The sequence below is a fragment of the Hippoglossus stenolepis genome, chromosome 1, assembly GCF_022539355.2.
Source record: "Hippoglossus stenolepis isolate QCI-W04-F060 chromosome 1, HSTE1.2, whole genome shotgun sequence".
NCBI classification, from domain to species: Eukaryota; Metazoa; Chordata; class Actinopteri; order Pleuronectiformes; family Pleuronectidae; genus Hippoglossus; species Hippoglossus stenolepis.
This window is the reverse complement of record NC_061483.1, coordinates 17678578-17699880: the sequence shown is the minus strand read 5'-3', so window position 1 is coordinate 17699880 and position 21303 is coordinate 17678578. Positions and strand designations below refer to the sequence as shown.

At 40.8% G+C, this 21303-nt stretch overlaps 1 protein-coding gene across 1 annotated transcript in view; it reads left to right on the top strand.

Annotated features, from left to right (window-relative positions):
* The window catches only part of LOC118113214 (CUB and sushi domain-containing protein 1), a 292387-nt gene that overhangs the window by 76852 nt on the left and 194232 nt on the right, over nt 1-21303 (top strand). The window contains exon 7 of the mRNA XM_047340219.1: nt 1553-1559. Within this exon, the coding sequence (XP_047196175.1) occupies nt 1553-1559 (7 nt within the window). The remainder of the gene's footprint in view (nt 1-1552; nt 1560-21303) is intronic.

Sequence of the window (21303 nt, the reverse complement as noted above, 5' to 3'; positions counted from 1 at the left end):
AAGTTCAAAATACATGAAAAACAAGTGTAAACAAAGAGTTCTGTTTCGTACAAGTATTAATTTTAAATAGTGCTGTGGCTGAAATGTCAAAGCCATCGCGTCTCCCTAGAAATAATGTAATAATGTAGTCTGATTGTAAGTAAGACAGATTGCTCTTCTCATGGGTGACTGGACCGCTCGCTGCAAATGACTCTACGTCTTTCCAGTTAATGGATGTTCAAGTTTTGATTCAGTGCTTACAGGAAGTGTGCGGAGTTGCTTTCAGCTGTAGGCCGACTTTTACATCGGCGGTACAATATCTAGATCAAAACGTTTACATCCCCAAAAATATATATATATATATATATATATATATATATTCATGAACTAAACAAGCTTTATTTAGTATAATGGAAATAATATTGTTTTCATGCCTGACACGGTAGAAACAAAAATATGGTAAGCTGTGATGTTTTAGATGCCTATGGAACAAACAAAATAATCTATGTAAGCGCATTTGATTTCAAAAGTGTCAAAGAAAAACTAGATGGGCCCAACAGTTCCCCAATGAAATCTTATTTAATTTGACTAGATGTCGATTTTTATTTGAATCTGCACCAAATTGCAAACACTCCTAAATATCAGTCCCCTTAACATGACATATTTCTTCACCAGGATCCAGTACATCTCGAAATGCTATAGAAAGTGAATAAAGCAATTTCCAAAATATCTAACCCCCTCATCCGGATCCACACCAACATTCGATGGGGTTTTTCCTGACCACATCCTTCCAGCAGGTTTTTTGGCGACCCATCGGGTAGTGTTTGTGTAATGAGGCAAACCGACAGACAAACAAACAAGCAACAAATGCAGAGGAAAACATAATTTCAGTTTTCAGGTTTCGGTATGTTTTAATACTGTTTGTAAAGCTGCTGGAAACTTTATTGCAAAACAACTGTACGTGACAGACATTGGTATATCATCGCTCTGTTTGTTTTTCTCCCTGTCTCTAGTATTGTTAGTATTAATACTTGTATGGGTGGCAGTCTCCTCATCAGTCACTTCTCATTTTCTATCTCTGTGATGATTTTGTCAGAAATGTAATCTGCAGCGGAAGATAAGGCACACGCTGTTCTTGTGTGGGCTACAGGCGCAGTTGGTTTTAATGTATTCGGTTTGGTTGTGTCTCAGTCACATGTGGGTGCATGAGTATTGTTCGGATGAGCGTGAAAGCTGCTGGTTTTCTGAGATCCTTGCAATTATTCTCCCCCTGTTGTTTTTTTTTTTACGTGACATGTTTCACACGAGAACATCAAAAGTTCCTCTCCGTCGCACTCGTCTCTCGCACTCCCCCAACGTGCGCTCTCCCTGCGCTGCCGCTCTTTGTTTCCTTAAAGGATTCTCCCACCGCTCTTTCATTTTCTGTTTTACATCCCCCACCTCTCATTTACATTCTCAGCGTCTTGCTTTCGTTTATTAAAAAATTTGATTTCATGCTCTTTTTTTTTTTTATTGGTTTGTATTAGAACAGCATCACTCTCTGGCTGTCATTTTCTGCTTAATGTTCCCGCAGTTATTCTGTCTGTCCTTCTCTTCCCGTTCTCCCTCCCTCCCTCCATCCCTCCATCCCTCCAGCTGTCCTTCACCCTCTGCTTAAAGATGGATGGATGGAACAAAGTGGTTAATGAATCAGCGAATGATTTTACGAGTGTGTGTGTGAGACAGACAGAGAGCGAGAGAGAAGTGTGTGTATTCGGCATTTGTGTGTCTCTCTCTTGTGTGTCTATGTTGTGGACACGTGATAGAGAATAATGAATGATTGGGTCTGTCATTTGGCCCGCTACGGCTTGTCACGATGTTAAATTCACTGGTACATGCGTGTGCATATGTGCCTTTTGTTAGGTGTGTGTGCGTGTGTGTGTGTTTGGGGGACAGGATATGAGGTTCTCCAAGCGTAGAAATGGTTTGCTCTGGACTGACCACAATTTAAATGGAAACAGCGTAAAACGTTATAAAAAGCTGTTGCCTAAAACACTGTAAAACCAAGGTGCGTTCAGCGTCGAGCCGTTGCACGGTTCAGGCTTACAGCATCAATCTACTGTGATGCTCTCGACTGCGGCAGGATACACAAACCTATGAACGCACGCACACGTGTTCAGAGACGTTTCTATAGACTTAACGTTGCACAAACACAAACAGAAATATGCTGATTTGTTGACCTTTTGATTGCACATTGTTAAAGAATGCACACACACACACATAAATGTAAATGCTGATACACACTGAAATACACACTACCATGCCTGCAGAGATGATTAATAGCCACTGCCGCGTTGGATAATGAACTGTAATATACATTATCATTTAAATATGATTTATGTGTGTGTGTGTGTGTGTACTTCAAGAGTACCTGAAGTCTTTTTCAGGTCAGCTGAATGTTTTTCATTGAAGTCTCGATGGTATGTCTATTGTTGGCAGCATAGGTGTAAATCTTTGTAATCCAGTGTGTGTGAGTTTGTATAATCCTGTCAGAAATGAAGGAGAGAACAGTGTTGTCAGGTAGCTGGCTTCACAGGTTCAGCAATGCAAACGTGAGTGTATTACAGCTGCTGATTTGGAGATGTGTGTAGTGTTACTCACAATAAAACCTTATTAAAAGGATTACTTTTTTTTTACAAGTCTATACTGGCAGGCCTGTATGCACTGTAAATTTGACAAGTTGTCATTTTAGTCAATCCAGGTCGTATTGGCTGTGAAAAAAAAAAGAAATATATATATTGGTCGTTGACTCTCTAAAGTCGACTTATTAATGTAAATGAAAAAGACATTAAAGAATATTTAATCATTTTAACCTCATTATTAGACCAAACAATCAATTGGAATCTGTTCTCACAAATGCAGCCACCAAAAACTTGCAAATTAGCTTTGGTAAAGCCTAAATTTGAACAGTTTTTACAAGTGGTCTGTAGGTAGAAATAGTGGCTTTATCCTGGAAGGCTATTAATGTAGTGTTTGATGATGTATGTCACAGAATTATTCCCTACTCATAATGGGTTTCAGTGGGGCTCCGTCTTTGTGCATCTTGGCTTGGTCCTTTTCCAATTTCAGAAAAACAGTTGAATATTTTGTTTTGTAGTTGTTGTTGGGATCTCGTCTTAAGGTCTTGTATGTGGATGTGTCGATGACAAGACCAGCCACCATGGCGTGATAGGGTTTCAACGACCTACCTGCCTCTCAAAGCGGGAACAGATCCACAGTGCTTAAATATCTGAAACCTCCCATTAGCCAGTTAGAAGCCTTTCCGATGAAAGGTGAAACATCTGGAGGAAACATAAGCAAGTCCAGTTTCCTATTGTACAACTTCTAAAGATATAATCTGGATGACATAACAAAGATCTCTTTTTTGGAGTTTTCGTCTTTAATTTTCTTGAGCAGGGATTATCATATGTCATACGCAGGAGTAAAATCAAGGTATGACCCTGTGTTCTGTAGCTTGAGCTGCTTGTGCAGAACGGCAATATCAGCCAAGCCTCGACATGTGGCACTGCTCCGCTGATGGTTGTTTATTTGGTTGATCAGTCAGTTTATGACACTTAGGTTTAGTGTAAGGATGAGCAGGGTGGTCTTTAAGAGCCAGCTGTAAAAGGCCTCGACCAGCTTCCCTGCACCATTTAGACCAGCATGCCCCATCAGCCACCTGCTCATGCACTGACACTGGTCCACATATGGTTTGTGTCTAGTTGTTGTCAGTAGTTGGTGATTAGTTCTCAGTTTGCGCGATAAAGCTCTGGCATCCTCAAAAAACAAAGGGCTGAACTGTGCTGTATTTAATTACATTTAATTTTATACGGTACACCTATGGAGTAATATTACTGTAGCATTGCTGCCATGCTGCTTTTATTGTTCAGTAGTTTTTAAGGAGCTCTCATAGTTTTTATCAGCGTATTTCTGCTGTAATCAAGCAGCGCTGCCCAGTGGTCTTATCTTGTGCATTCACATACAGGAGCCTGTAATTAACTATATGATCCATGGCTATGGTAACTATAAAGTATATTATCTATTAAAGCTTTAATCTCTCGCTGTAAGGCCTGTGGAACATGCATTAATGAAGCTGATACATTAAAAGTGACATCCTGGATGAGTTGTCCATGAATCATAATGACTTTGCTTCAAATGTTGTGACGCTCAAAGCCGATCTTTACAGCCACATTTTGTTTGCAGGACTCTACAACAACTCTCATCATGGAAATGAAAGTACATCAAGTGCGTGTACTTGAGTGCTTGTGGAGGCACATGTATTTGAAGAGGATAGTGAATTTTCTAAAAGCACGTTTCATGCCTTTTCTTTTATTAAGAAAGACATGTGAGTAAAATCTATTTATTTAATTTAATATTTTAACACTGAACATAATACTTAGTTCATCTTGCTGCCACGTGTCTGTGGTTCTGTTACAACCACTGAGTAAAACTTCAAATTGGGCTTGTTCCTTATTATGCGTGAAACATCAGTGTTGTACTGCAGGTAGTGATATGCATTTAAACACACACACACACACACACACACACACACACACACACACACACACACACACACACACACACACACACACACACACACACACACACACACACACACACACACACACACTGCAAAGAAAAACCTAGCCTTAATTTATTATAATAATATCTTAATGTGTTGGACCAGATTAACACTGTGCTTAGTGTATTAGCGTGTGTGTGAGTGTGTGCGCCCGTGTGTGTGTGTGTCCAGCTATACCACTGAAAAGCCCCGAAGGGTCTGTTTATTTCCCCAAACACAACATGTATTGATCCAGAATACATGAAACGCCCACAAACCCACACGGATTCCAAAACGCAAACACAAACAGGCACACTTTCTCACTCACACACAAACACGCACACACCCAATGGTGTACGCAGGTTTGAAATTTCTATCTCTTATTTTATCTCTCTCCCACACACAACAATTGAAACGCACAAATTGAGCTGAGATGAGAGTTTTAGGGTTGAAATATGGGAAGGTTTAACAGGGCTTACATTGTTTTTATGGTTAACACCCACAGAGGAACACACAGAGACAAGCGGGAAGACAGAACAGGAACACTGGGGATAAGCTCTCTCTCTTTCACTCTCTTTCTCTCTCTCTCTCACGCATTTAAACACACACACACACACACACACACACACACACACACACACACACACACACACACACACACACACACACACACACACACACACACACACACAGAGTCACAGTTGAGCAGCTGGTTGTCTGTAACAGCAACATCAAAGTAACTTCCAAGTATTTGTGGGGCAGAGCAGAGGAGAACCAGCCAGAGATTGAGTTTGGCCTTTATGCTCTAGCCACAAAACTACATTTTGAATTCCCTACCCCATATCTCAGGTCCTGTTCCACTTTCAACTGGGAGTGTTATTCATCTCCATCACAACACAAACTGCTGTGTTCAACCAGGTCTCGGGATGTCTTTCACTTATGTGAAACTCGTACCTACTGGCAAGCACTGATTTCATATCTTTATATTTGAGGCCAAGCTCAAAGTAAAATCTATAAACCACTCCATGTTGTGGTTTCCATGTTATTGAACTGAACCGAAAGTACATTGAAGATTTCACAAAAGTACATGTTTTTTTTCTTGTTTTTTTCTCCAACCATTAATTATTTTTTCATCTATGTCCCTCCCTGGGTTCCATCTTGCTCTTCTTCACTGCATTAATTTCCTAATTGAATGCCTGCTTGATATTAAACAGAGCTCTGTATTCTCAAGAGTGCTGTTGTACTATATATATATATATTGTACAGTATATTTATATATATATATATACATACACACATGTATACACATATATATATATATATATAAGATACGAAAAGAGCTTTGTGCCCTCGTTGTTTTCTTTCTTTCTGTTATGTTATCTTTGGCTCTTCATCTTTTAACCGAGTCAAACTGCAGTCCGGGCGTCCTCCAGGTATTTGTTCCTCCTCGATAGTTAATGAGCCTCAGATACAAAGTGCGGCTCATTAACTTTCAGGGAACAAAAACCTGCAAGACATCTGCCCTTGACTAACAGGCCTCGACACCCCTTAACTGGATTATCGGGGTTTACGCCGGTGTTTACATTATGAATTTCCGTTGGAGGCTCAGTCATCAGTCAAGATTTTCTCGTAGTGTTTCAACAGATTCAGGTGTTATCACACTGATCAGACTAATGTCAGCTGCTCTAGTGCATTTAACTGGTGACTATTTTCTGGTTAAAAATCTGGTAGACATTTTCAGATTCTCCACTCACTCTTCTTGAGGGTTTCCTAGTATTATAGAGGGATAGTTACTGCAAACAGATGTGATCCGAGCCTGTGCTGATTGACTGTCTTCTGCCCCCCCTCACGCCAACAATCTGTATGTGATACCTTTTTGTTTGCAAACCAGAATCCAACTTTGTTTCATTGTTCCGTTCAAATGTTTTTCTCCCCCTTATGTTTCTACAGTAGATAAAGTTAATTGTTTGTCATAAAACGTAATGTCAGTCCTCAGCATTTTCTGATCCGCTTTCCTTTGTCTAGCTTTCTCAGAGATGTGATAAAAAACAATTTCGTCCTTGCCACGCTTCAAACTGATTTCCCATCATCAGCTAACCTTGGTCATGGTCAACACTTTGCAGAGGGACTCACACATCTTAAAAAACTGCGCTCACATCCATTGTGAGGCCCATTCGGGAAGTGTTGAGCTAGTATCAGCGGCTGCTCTCAGCCGAGCAGAACAGGTAACAATGGGGCTCCTGCTCCGACAGTGCTGCTTGAGCGACGGAATGACTCCTGACAAATGACAAATTCGGCAATAATATACACACCGGATTTCAGTGGAGCAGGAAATTCAGGGACAGCGTGTGAGTGTGAGTGACTGTCCACCTCGCATTATCTCATTAATGTCTCTCCATCCATTCACTCTCGCCCCCTGTGTAAGCATGTGCCGCTGACACACACAGAGAGGCCTGTGATATGAATCATTTGAAGTTAGTTCTCATTTTAATGGCACGGTGGGTTTTTATTGTAAGACTGACAGACATCTAGGGGTGTTGATTTGGCATTGACATTATTGGAAGCTTATAACGGTTATTTTTGATGATGGATTTGTCATTGTGTGTCACATGAACACAACAGCCCCTGCTGACAGTGATTGGCCATTTCACACATTTCATTTCGTGTGAGTGCACGTCTGTCTGTTCGGTCGTGAAGGATTAGGGGTCATTTTGTCCTTCTGCTATGTTCACTTCCAAGTGAAAAGACAAGTCACGTCACACATCTTTAGCTGGAACGTTCGCCAAACCCCAAATAGGTACTGACATTCATCTGACGAAAAAAGTTCAGTGAACAGTTTTCTGTGTTTTGTGCTGGATTCTACCTTATAACTGTGAACAGAGTATAAGAGACGATAACACTATTAATCATAGTTATGTGATTAGCATCATCATTCTTAATTTTTTTTTCATTGGGACAATTTGCTAAAGAGTCAGTGATCCAGATGTTACAACCATTTCACTGGGGGAATTGCAGTGATAATAAAGCAGAGAAGGAATGTGGAATAATGACAGTGCATTTTTTACTATTATGCCAATTTATGTTTTACACCATTACTGCTCATTTCTGGGCATCGGATAAACTTCAGTGAGTCCTTCAAACTGCCTTCAAAATAAGTTGACTTGACATAAACCAGTAGACTCCAGTAACAATAGAGTTTTTCTTCTTTCATATTAAATCTCCCATTAAAAGTTTTCTTGTAAACTGCCGTGTACCCTTCTTTCTTTTACTTACATTGCTTAACCCAGACAGAGCATTGACACATTTACACATTTATGATGGATATTGGATTTTACCACTAACCAAGATTCAACCTTGTACATTTTAAAATAGCCATAAAGCATTATCTTGTGTATTTGTGTTGACATGATAGTGTGTATGTGTGCATACCTATCTGTGACAATCTGATGATGTATGGGAGTAGTTGTGACATCGAGTTTACCCACAATGCTGTGCTGCCTAGGGGACCATGAACCCTAACCTATCAAGGCAATTGACTGTTTTGCACACACGCTTGCACACAGGTTTGCACACACACACACACACACACACACGCACACATTTGTGACATATAGCAAATATGCATCTGCCTACATGTACGTACTATTAAACATCAAGACTGACTTGCCCTTTAAGATCCACAATACATATTGCATAACACACAGGAAGACAAATGGATTCACACAAACATGCAGCATGACAAAAGACACACGCACACACAAGCCTATCCATCCATTTTGTCTAGTGAGTTGACAGATGTAAATGTGCCCAGAGGACAGCAAGACTAAATGAAGATGCATTAGACCTTGTGTGTGTGTGTGTGTGTGTGTGTGTGTGTGTGTGTGTGTGTGTGTGTGTGTGTGTGTGTGTGTGTGTGTGTGTGTGTGTGTGTGTGTGTGTGTGTGTGTGTGTGTGTGTGTGTGTGTGTGTGTGTGTGTGTGTGTGTGACACAGGGAGAGAGGTGCAGCAAGCAACAGGGACAGCAATGATTAATGTCCATTTTAAACATTCCAGCAATGAACACTGGTGTCCCTATTGTATTCACCTGTTAGCTCTTCAATTGCTCCCTATTCTAGCATTCATAAAGTTATTCATGTTATTTACGGCACGTCAAATATTAGTGTCACATACCTTTTAATGTTCTGCTTCTGCGACAGCTTTCTCTCATGTCTGATCTCTGACCTATTAACTTCAACCTAAACCTAAATGTTGCTGCTGTCTGACACACTACAGACATCAAAGAAAGGCATATGCAACACAAGGAAAAGTCCCTACACAAATATACACTTACACAAGAGTCTGTGTCAGTGTGTGTGTGTTAGTGTGTGTGTGCGCGCGCACATCCAACTAGGCCGTGACAAATGTGTGCATGTGTGTATTGACAAAGCATGTGGTGTTATTCCTCCATGTTTTGTCCCCACTGACACCAGTGCCTCAGGGCGAACCGCTCACACCATTGGAACTCATGCTCAGGTCAGGATTGTCATTGCAATGATGACAGGAAGGAAAAAGATAGAGCAGGATGTGTTGGCAGTGCTCTTTGGAGAAGAGGGAAGAGCAGGAGCAGTGAGTGGGAAAGGGGGGCTGACAAGGGAGACTGGGAATGGAGGTGGTTTTGGACATTTTTATGTTTTCTGGCGGAATGAGATGCTATTTTATCTTCTGCTAACCCTTTTCCTGAGGAGAGCCTGTCATGGGGGGCTGTGGAGACCACTTTGCTCCGGGCCCACGGAGCCCTCAGGTCCAAGTGAGCCGAAAGTGCACAAAGACAAGTGAGCAGAAAGAAAGAAAAGAAACAACAGACTGGCTGACTGCCTTTTTCTTTGCTGACCTTGTATTTTTCGTTTTGTTCAATTAATCTGTGTGATGCCTTTAATAGTATTTCATTTCAGTAATGCAGTTCTCAGAGAGTGCCACAAATAACCAGCTGCTCCGCTGGTTGCTTTCATATTGACTGGATATAGGTCAGGTCTCATGCACAGTACATCAGGGGTTAAAGCATCGAGCTATTCTTTGGACACATTAACTTTATTTATGATGATGAAAATTGAAATTTGACAACTAAGTACAATATGTGTTATTCAATATATAATGCTATTTATTCTGGTTTTAAATGGCACATATACCTCTGCCAAGGCCAAACAGTACGTTCAATCAAGCTGCACCAAATTTCGCACAATCATAGATATCAGTTCCCTCAATGTGCCAAATTTTTCAAGAGCCATGAATTATTCAATGGTAAAATGTCACCAATTTGTTAAGAAAGGGGGAAATAATCCTGGATTCGCCCCCTGATCAGGATCTGCACCAAACTTTGATGGAAATCTATTCAGTTTATTATTTTTTTATTTTTAAATCTTGCTTACAAACCTTTTACAGCAGCATGAGCCTTTCTACAAGCTCCTCGATCATTCAGTGGGAACCTCGCAAATGTTTTGTTAATGTGAACAAATTCAAAAAATAAACCATGATGTTATTAGTAAACCAAAAGCAAAGTAGTTAATCATTACTGATGCTGTAGTGCTTTAACAAAAACCGGGGACTATATTGAAATCATGTAGTGGAGCCCCAGAACACAGACTGTGTCTCTGATGTGTCAGAGATGAAAGTCTTGGGACTCCAGATGATCGTTTTGGAAGCAAGTTGTTCTTATTTGAAAATCTAGGCTGAACTGTCCCAGATCAACAAAAAAAACATTTCCACATGTGACTACCACTTCAGTGCAGATGTTCCTTTCAAGATCAAATACATGTGAAGACTTTCTCTGTTGGCTGATACAGATGTGGAATGTGGTTTCCTCAGTTTGTCCCCCGCAGCACTCAAGCCTCAGGCTAGGTCGCTGTTTCCATAGCAACCTCCGGCCAGAAGTGCATTTCCCAAGTGTTGTTGTGTTGCCATTGTAGCTCACTCCATTAAAAGAATAACTCTTAGCGAAACCACAAAACTTACTATATTAAGAACTCAAGTCATTATCACAATTTGATGAGTTTGAGTGCGTGAGAGCCGTGTGTGTTTACAGAGAGTCAGTAGAAGAGCAGCCTCTGCCAGAGCGAGCTGACGTGCAGGGTTAGTAACTTTGATGTGTCAATCTTCTCACTGTCCAAAGACAAGTGTTGGCTGTACGAAAGTCTTAGAGAGGTTATGACATCTTAATCCTATCCAAACACACCACATCCACCATTTGCTAAATTGCATCGGACAGGGCGACGTTCGCACAAGGATGCACGCGACTTGTGCGGTTGTAAAAAATAAAGTGTCAACTCAAAGGCTACGACAGAAACATGGCAACACAGTGACGTCTCTTGTGGTACTGTACCGGCTGTTACATCATTTATCCTGTGGATGATGTAATAAAAGCATCTTTAAGTGAATAGTGAAAGTTTAAGTGCAGCATGTGGCTCTACAGGGAATCTGTGGCGCGGTGAATGTGGTGGTGCATACATCCTCCAGCTGTATCACATCCTCTACACATCACTTCAACATTATCCCAAAATAAATGTGTTTTTTTTTTTCCAACATGACCTCAGGGTACTTCATGTGAACGTTTTCATGATGTAGTAAAATGTGGCCTATACGGTATATATATATAAATATGTTTTTTTTGTCTCCATGAGCACCCCCCCCGGGGCTCTGTATACAGCTGCAGAGGACTAGATTGATGGTCGGGAACATTTCTTCTGTTCCAGTCACCTTTTCATCTCTTAACCATTTGAACTGTTCCTGTCATTCTGCTTTTAAACAAGTTGGCCCCTCCTCCCCTGCTCAAGGAGTGAGCGAGGAAGAGAGAGAGAGAGATAGAAAGAGGGAGCATCAGTGGTCGAGCGAGATAGAGAGTGAATCAAAATACAGAGCGGTGTTAGCCAGAACAAAGCAGCAAATCAGCAAAATGTTATTTTCAGATTGTTTCACGACGGCTACATTTTAAGGGAGAAATGAAGACGCCTGCACCTCCACACAATCCTGTGGGAAGGTGCTGTATCGCCCTATTTAGTGTTAACGCAGTCAAAGTGCACATTTCTTGCCGTCCGCTGTGATCTCCCTTCTCTGCATCTTGGTCAAACAAACACTGGCAGAGGACAGAGGACAGGGGACACAGCAGTGTAACCTGGCTGCTACGTTTTGAGAGTCCGGTCCTCAAACTGTTTGCTGGTGTGTGCTGGGGGCTGCACACCCATTACCCAAAGTTTTGCAGCCCAGGAATAAGAAACCAAGTAGGAAAGTAAAGTCAGAGAGCAGGGTCTCATCTGATACCACGACACACATCACTTATGGCTCACTATGATTTTGAGCGATTCATCTTGTGAGCATCAGTACATTGTTTTGTTTTTAGAAAAATCCTGCATAGTGAGTTCACACAGATTATACTACACAATAAGCCTTTGCCACAGTAGTCATTTTGACAGCAGGAAAGGCGCAGGTGTAAATATAAAACTTTATGAAAGCAAAATCCTATTTGGCTGTTTTGCTTTCAGTGTTATGCTTTGTGGCTCATTGTCGTGACTTAAATCATGAGACAGAGCCGTCATTGATGTTGTTAGTTACACCTGAGCTTTTTCTGCTTTGACGAATCGGAAAAAATCATCTGAAAAAGGCCATGTTGTCATATTTATTGCAGTTGCGATAGGGAAACAAATGGGATTAAAAACGTTTATGTTGGAAATAGCCCGAGTCTGCTGTGGGAAACCCATATGCCATCAAGTTTCAAACATATTGAAAAAATATATTTTTGGCATTAAGCCTTTATTGGATATGCAAGAGTTAAACGTGAAAGGGGGAGAGAACAGGGAACACAAACAGCACAGGGCTGGGTCAGAACAGAACCTATTTCTAATATGATGGTTGGAACTGCTTGATGACGCTACTTGCTCAGATAAATCTCTACCTTTGGTTGCACCATACATAGTTTGCAAAGACAACAATTCCTGCCCTGTGTCATAATAGAGTAATTCCACGATCTCCAATCTGGTTAGTTGGATGGTATTCGTGATGCAGGTTGTTACATTGCAGGCCAGTCAGAAAAAACTGAAATTATGGCGTCCTTCAGATTTTTTGTTAAATCCCTTGTACCATATTTGCTTTCTACTCAATGGTACTCCAAGACAAAAAGACAATTTAGAACTAATCCACTCTACCCATTTGTTGGAGCTCAGGAGCAGCAACAAGAATAAAAAATATAAGGAGAATAGAAGGGATAGAACTTTAAAATGAAATTACCTAAATTGTTTTTATCAAAGATATTTGAGGACGTTGCTTTTAAAAGTGTTGTTAGAGGTTATGGCCCATGAAAACACTCAGTTCTCTGTTCTAGTTTTAGTCTCTGTTACAAAGGAAACTCGGATATCCAGGGGATTCGCCAGAGTTCACAGTCCAGCTGGTGGATGTAACTGATCCTGCGTGAACTGGGAATGCCCCGAGGTTTCCTTCAAGTCGGTTTCGCCCTGAACACCTTAAGGAGGCACTGTCCTAATTTGGTATTTGAACTCCTCAACGCAAAGGAGCACCGGCTCGACACTGATTTCTTGTCAGTGAGCTCCTCATCGCAGCCACATGTTCACTGTTCTCCCGCTGCTCCACCCAAAGCACATGACCATGGAGCGGGTTTGAACAACATGTGTCGGGGACTTGTGAGCTTTGGTTTATTCAGTAGCTCTCTCCTCAACACCACTACCAGAGACAAAATAAAAATAGACATTACATCTTACCGCTGTCCTGGCTGCAAACTCTCTGTAGCAGATTAGGTTTGTAATGAAATTTTAGAATCAATCATAGATTCATTTTAATGAGTGGCCATTGATCATACAGTAGGATAGTATTTCCCCTTGTAGATCAGACCCAAATCCATATTGCTGAATTGAATGTTAGACTCAATATAAATAAATGTAATCAGAGGGGATGTTTTACCTTAACCAAGCTGACAGCACAGTTGTGCAGCTCTTAATAATTGAAAAGTCAGTCAGTCTTATAGAGCCCAATTGCAACATCAGTCAAGGCCTGATGCCAATGGCAAGATATCTGCACCCTCCTCTTAACTTACTGCTGAGATCCTTGAACTTTTACTGATGAGCCTCATATCATACAAAATCAGTTTTGTTCATATTTTTTTTTTACCTTAGGAACACCTCATGAATTAGCTCACGTATACGCTGATTTGACTATTCTGTATTGCATCAGAGGATAATCAGTAAAGACATGCTTTGACATGAAAGGGTAAAACTCCGGTAAAAGTACTTTTTTTTTTAACTTCAACGAGAGAGCTACCTTAAACATTCTTAAAGCTGTACTAAGTAGTATTTGTTTAATTCATTCATAACGAATAATGAACTGGCAGTTATTTATTTCTGTAAGTATATTTGTATGGGCGTTTATGGCCTTTATTCGATAGGACAGAGAGAGTTTTAGTGGTGAAAGGGGGAACAGGGGGATGACATGCGAACACCGTGGCCGCAACGCCGCTGCAGAGGCGTATAGCATCATGGGGGTTGCACTTGAAAATACAACAATGTGATAGAAATGTATTTGACATGTCCCATCCACTAACATGGAGGATGATGGATTTATGACATATACTGCAGCCAGCCACTAGTAGGCAATCTAGATGCTTTGGCTTCACTTTTTGAGAGCCTTGATGTCACCCGTCTTTATATACAGTCTATGGTTAGAATATTTTATTCAAAATTGGCATATACTAAAAAAAATTACTTATATTTGACAGTTAGCTGGAAGCAGAATATAACTTGTTGGTAAAAACAGAGCAAGAGATGTAACTTTTAAACCTTGAATCACAAATTGTAGCTTCATGTTACAGTAGACTTGGCTTTCTGCACCATGTCTGTCGGCCAATATACAATTAGAAAACACATCTGCTGGTCTTTATGGTGTCGGACATCACAGCATGGGGATGTTGTGTATTAGCAACCAATATTTCTTGGTTCTGAGCAGAGCTGGTGTTTAACAGAGTGGAGCTGCTACAGTGATTACTCTGTTTAGCAGGTGATTGATGAGAAGCAGTGCTAGAAATGTCACTTGCGGTGTTAATATATTTTCACCCAGGGAACATGGGAAAGGCAGAGTTAATACATTCTAATATGTGTACTCCAAGGAATCTGAACAGAAATATAACTTTCAAGGGCCCGAGGATTTCTTTCTTTCATGTTTTTGTCTTTGTTAAATGTGTTTTTGTCTTTGTAAAATGTGTTTTTTTATGTGGTGTAGGTTTCAGAAGATGATGGCATATGTGCAGAGCTGTATCTAGAATATATTTTGCTATTGCAGTGTTATTCGTACACACCCGACTTATGATCCGGAGGGTTTGTATCCTACGCAACTTCTGATTCTACAAGCCCTCAGGCTGTGGTTTATTTTCTGGGTTTATCTGTGTTGTAGAACAAAGTGAAGTCTGTACTCTGATTGCCCTCCTTCACTGGTGATCACTGGGAATTGACGCTGGAAACATCCCTGGCTGGCACAGCAAAGAGGAAAATCCAAGATCCAGGATCGTCGAGCAGAATTCAGATCTGTTGTTCTCATTATCCTGGACAGTACAATCACTATTTAAGATAATAATCAGCTCTCTGTCCCAAAGCAATAAATACAGGAATGAAAGCTGTGATCTGTAATATCACTGGGACGTGCAGTGAGGCATGTTGCTTTGAAAATTAACCGAATGAACCATAACCACACAGTGTTTGTTTGAGCCTCTTAGCAGTAGGCATTCCACACCTAAGTGTGGTTGCGTATTCCGGAAAACTTGATCAACACTGAATGCAAAGTAGCATAGATTGATGCGACTAATATAACCACTGGAAACATCACTGGATCTGCAAATACTGCACATATTGCATCAGCATGAAAATAATATACCATGAGTAACCACTGTTCGTTACGAGGGCTGCAGCTTATTTTCATTGTGAGATGCTGTGCCTATTATTTTATTGTTACGAATGCCCATCCGAATTTCCTGAAGCCTAGGATGAAGCATTCACATGGTTTGTTTTGTCTGGGCAATAGTCCAAATTCCAAAGATATTAAACTTGCTATTATATAAAACAAGAAATAAGCAGCAAATGCTCGCAAATTACTAACTGGAACTGTGGAAAGTTTGCTTAAAAAATGGCATTAAGAACTAATCCATTGTCAAAATAGCTGCAGATTATTTATTGCATATTTATTATTAACATTCCAGGAAAAAAAGGTTTCTAACGACGTTCCTTTGGCAGCCATGTTACAGTTCCTCCCTATCTCCTCTGCAAAGCTATTCTCTATAGCCGTTTTCAGAGATAAACATAAACATTCAAAATGTTTAGACATTTAGGTCTGGACATTTTCCAGCATATGCGTTGCATATGAAGAATGCACCAGGAGATTGTTGGGTCCCTGAGCATTTAGGCAACATTTGCGTTCTTACATACAGCCTCTCCGGAAAATTTCAGGAGATTATCCAGACTTCAGTGCATGTAAGGCATCTTACTGAAATCCAACTGCTTCAAATGGCACTCCATGGTCAACTGGTATTACCATGAAACCCAATGCTTTTCACTTTAAGCCAAAAACGAAATACAGTGGAAACCGGATATAAGGATAACGGATAAAGTGAAAAAACGCGTATATGGATCAAAAAGCTTGGGACACGTTCGTCCCCATAAAAATGCAGTTTTAATAATGTGGTTACATTGATGAAGTATATGTTCATTATTTTGGCTCTTTTTATACACGTTTTGACCATAAAAAAATAGCAGCTCTGTCAGTAATGTACTGCTCCTGAGCTGAATTGAATGAATGCGAACAGCTATGAAGAAAGATTTAAGGAAAGTATCGATCCCCATGTGGTGATCAGTGTCGATATCCTGGCTGTCATTTCAAACAAATCAATGTTTAAACTGTAGCAGGTCAGAGTCGGTGTCAGTGTTTGTCCCGGGACAAACGTGATCACTATAAGTGGTTTCCACTCTCGTTAAAATCACTTTCGAGGCCTCGTTCGGACGGAGCAAAGGTGTTCTGCTGGAGATGTGATATTAGCTGTTGACACATTCAAACTATTGGAGCACAGCAGGTGGTGAGGGGCTTGGGACATCTATGGCCCTTTGGCCACAGTTGGGCATGAGCCCCATTAGTGTTTGGTTGGTTAGAGGTGTTATATATTATGTGTCAGTGAAACTGTTAATACATTTACACCATGGGAGCAGTATCAGTGCTGGGGAGTCCATTTAGCTCAGGGGCTTTGGCATCTTTCCAACAGCAACAACTGTAATACATATACACCACTGGAGCTGAGTACAGGTGTTAATGGATTATGGATTGCACCCGCTGAGAGATGCCTTTAATGTGAACTTTGGGTCTCAGCAGCGATGTGTACAGGGAGGGATTTATTCGGATTCAAAATGGTGGGTGGTGGATAGGTGAAATTAGGTTGTCTGCGCTTTTTCCCATCAGTTCTTCTGAAGTGTTGAGTGTATGAACTCTGCTATGAAAGGGCACAATCAGCGACTGCAGTATTGCAGACACTGTTGACTTGTGAGTGCAAAAATCATAAGCGTTTTCAGAAAGTGACTTATTGGACTGAAGAACCTTTTTTTTTTTCCTGTTCTCCAAAGTTAAGGGACCAAGGCTTTTGTTGTATGAGCTAGAGAACTTTGACAGACATATTGAATACATTTTTGAAGATGCATTTTTTTTCAGGACCCAAAACCCTGCCTGAGTTTTGAGTTCCCTAAAAACACTAAAGCAAGTCCTACTAATGCATCCAGGACTCCCGTCGTTCCTTTGACTTCCCCGTCAACTGTTCATGTTCAACTTCAAACTTGGTGAATACATCTCTAAGGATCCCGTGAAGTGCTGCGTTGACAGTGAAGGGTTGTGGAGAAGTGGTTTCCAAGACCCCAACCTCAACCCTAACCCATTTAACGGAAAGTTCACTTGCCGTGACTTATTTAATAGGCTGACATCACAGTGACATCACAGACTGTGGTTTTGTGATGCACGGATGGGTGTATTTCATTGGGAAAAAACATATTTAGTATCACTTTTAAAAAAGTTTTTAAACCCTGAAAGACATTCTCTCTTTTTTTTCAGACACATTTAAAATGCCAACATCTGTCCAAATCCCTGTTTAGCAATATGTGCACACGATCTGACATTTGTTCTGGTTCCGCTTGGTTTTAACTTTACAGCCCTCTGGAAACCAAACAAGAAATTAGTAATTTTTGCCAGGTAGGGGAAGCTAGATCCGACGAAACATCTGTTCCAACTTTGGCTTGTGGCAAGTTGCATGCTGTGGATACAGATATACGGTTCACTCCAGTTGTTTTGTTGCTGTCAGGAAACTAGAGGTCATTTTCTTCTCTTATTCCATGTGTTGGATGAGTGACAGCTCACAAACAGCAGCAAACACACATTTTGATCTGTCGGTATAGATGGATGCATGATATTATTATTAATTCATTATTTGTTACATTCATTTTCGTTTCATTAAATAATTGTAGGTTTCAAATCGTTGTTTGTGTGTGTTTGCTGTTTATGTGTATTGTGCTGTAAGTTTTTTATAATTTGCCATAATTATAATTTTATTTTGTCTTGCGCCATTAAAAGCGATCACCATTTGAGTCCAGCAATTTTAATCACTGTCATGTTAATGCATGAAAACCTGTTCCATCAATGCTACCATGAGCTTAGCGATTCTCACTCTTTTTGATTGAATTTTATTATGTCCATTATTATATGTGGAAATCAATAATAGTGTGTCTGTCCCTAGGGCCCTGCATTTACAGTACAGGGGGAGAGAAAGAGGTGTGGCGGTTGGCTTTTATCCAGCAGCAAATGGATCCACTGTGCTTCCATTTGCGCTGCTATTTTATTAGATGATTGGCTTATATGCGTCACCTTATATTAACAACGACTGTGGGACAGTGTTTGTAAATATGAGGTGACTATTCATTCTACTAGTTGGTTGTTTGCTGATAGATCTTTATCTACACATGATACCGACAGTTATTGTTTGTGTGTGTTATAGTATATACTAGAAACTAGTAGTATAGAAAACATGCGCATTGTGGCCTAGTTTCCTTTGTTGTTGACAAACCTAGTGAATACTGAAGAAGACCATTGTCTCTGTGTGAACTGTTGAGTTTTTAACAATTGGGTGAGAGTATTTAAATAAATTGTCAAATGTCAGAGAGCTTTGTTGTGCTACTATATTTAACTTTTTGTTTTAATACATTTTCTTTATAAAGTGGCCATTTTCTCACTTGAGCCCCCAACTTGTCTGTGCACGTCCCGGCTGTGGGGTAGAGCCCCGTAGAGGTCAGCACCACACAAATAGATGGTGACATGAAGTTTTAATCGTGTTCACAGCCTTAACTGAACTCCAGTTAGAAAGTGTAAACACCGTGTATTGTGAGCAACAAGAAACTGTCTCGCTGTGTCCCAACTCATTGGCCGCCTTCTTTGTTGCGCAGACCACAAAGGCCAAACACAAACTAGATGGTCTGGTCGACAGAGGGTTTTTTTCACGATGGGCGTCACTTGTCCCGCCCTTACGGCTGTCGCCCAGCAACAGAGAGGCAGTTGGACATAACGAGAACGTTTTAACTCTCCTTGGTTTTTTTAACAAGCTGAGGCGCGATACTTAAAAAGTTTTTCACCAAAGTGCAACGAATCATGGGATAGGTTGGATCAACACTTTGGAGCCTTCATAACTTGGTGATGAAAGGATGCATTTGTCTGTTGAATCTGTAGGAGCCTTCGAGATGGGACAGCCTAGTTGTGCCGCTGTGATCCAATCGGTTTTCAAATACGGCCCCTGAATCTAGACACAGCTATGACGACTGTAGGATTTGAATTTAGGTTTGCTCTTGCTATAGATTCATGTTTTAGTTGTTTGATAGTCGTGGAGAAAATGAAAGTCATGATGGGAAACTCATTAAATGTATAATTTTCCTAGAGGAGGGGAAGAAGACATTAGAAAGGATCAAACAGAAAATAGGAAGTAATTGTGTTTGTACAAGGTTTCTGCAAGACACTGATTATATAAGTAATTCATAATTTATTAATCTTTTAACAAAAGCCTTTATCAAAACCTCCCTCACCCCCCCTCTCTGTTTCCCTCACTTCCTTTTTCCTTCTGGCTCTCATCTTCTACTTCCATCATCCTTGATCTGCTCTTTCCCTCTGAACGCAACATGTCCTTTCCTTCCTACCTCTTCCTTTTTCCTTCCGTTTTCGATTCCACTCTTCACTTTGTCCTACTTTCATGTCATTGTCAGCTCTGAGCCTCCCTCCCATCACCTCTCTGTCTTATCCACCTCTGCATTGCTATTAAAACGATGCCCTGGCCTAGAGTTGCCATAGCAACCCGCTGACCTGCCCCAAGGCTGTGAAGTGCCGGGAGGGACAAACTCTATGGAGGAGTATCATCAGTCATTTCCACTAGACAAAAAAGACATGCACACACACCCACACACACACACACACACACACACACACACACACACACACACACACACACACACACACACACACACACACACACACACACACACACACACACACACACACACACACACACACACACACACACACACACACACACACACACACACACACACACGAGTACTCAAACAAACACAAATATATAGACTGGGATACAATTTCCCCATCAGTGTTCTTGTGGCCGTCCCACCAACTCGTGCTTTCCTCACAACGTGTATATCGAAGGTCGCACATGACTGTCTAGACACTCTTCAAGATAACATTGGAAGTTCCAGCTACTGTGTGAAAGCAGGGAATTTGCCTCCTAAATTAAGAATATGAAAATGTAACATTCTATTTTAACAACTTGGACGCGTAATGGTAAATCAGCTTTCATGGCAGGCTGTACCTGGATAGGTTACCACCATAACAAGTTTTTGATACCAGAAGATAACACTTAATAACTTCATAATGAAGTGTTTACGTTTTCAGTGATTTTGTATGTTGGATTTCTGTGTAGGGAACATTTTCATTCCCCCGTAAGTCGCTTTAATGTAATAATTAGAAGCCTGCATTGTTTTCAGGGCTGTTTATGAACACTCTAAATTTACAAAGCTTGAGAAGGGACCTAAAAAAAAATTAATAAAGAATGTTGTACTTCAATGTACTTCCATGTTTTTCAATGTACTTTCAATGGAGCGGTTCATAGATGTTTACTTTGAGCTTGGCCTCAAATAGAAAGATATTAAATCAGTGCTTGGCAGGAGTAGGTAGGAGTTTCACATAAGTGAAAGATAAGAGAATACTCAAGGAGACATGAGTATGTAAGTAAGGAGACTTGCTCGTCGCAAAGCAAACTCCAGGCCTGGCGGTCCTGGTTGAAGGAATTCACAACCAGCTGCAGGACTCTGGGCGGCTTCACGGGTATCAGTGGGTTTACGCTAAATGGACTGTGTGTGAGGAAAGAGGATATAGTGGTGCTTTGTGTTAAAGGAGCTGGATCCCAGAGGGGTGTCATGAAGTCCAGGAGCCAGATGAAGTGAGGCTGGACGTATTTACATTGATCTTGAAATACTGTAGCTTAAGCACAAATCCCGGCCTGTGTAGTGACCCCTGTGTAAACCCACAGCCCCTGTAATCAATGTCACCTGTCTCATCAGCTCATTACGTCTCATTGTTTCAGTCTGCAGAACCTTTTCTTTCGTTGTTGCTAATCATCAAACAATCAATCCATGAATCAATCA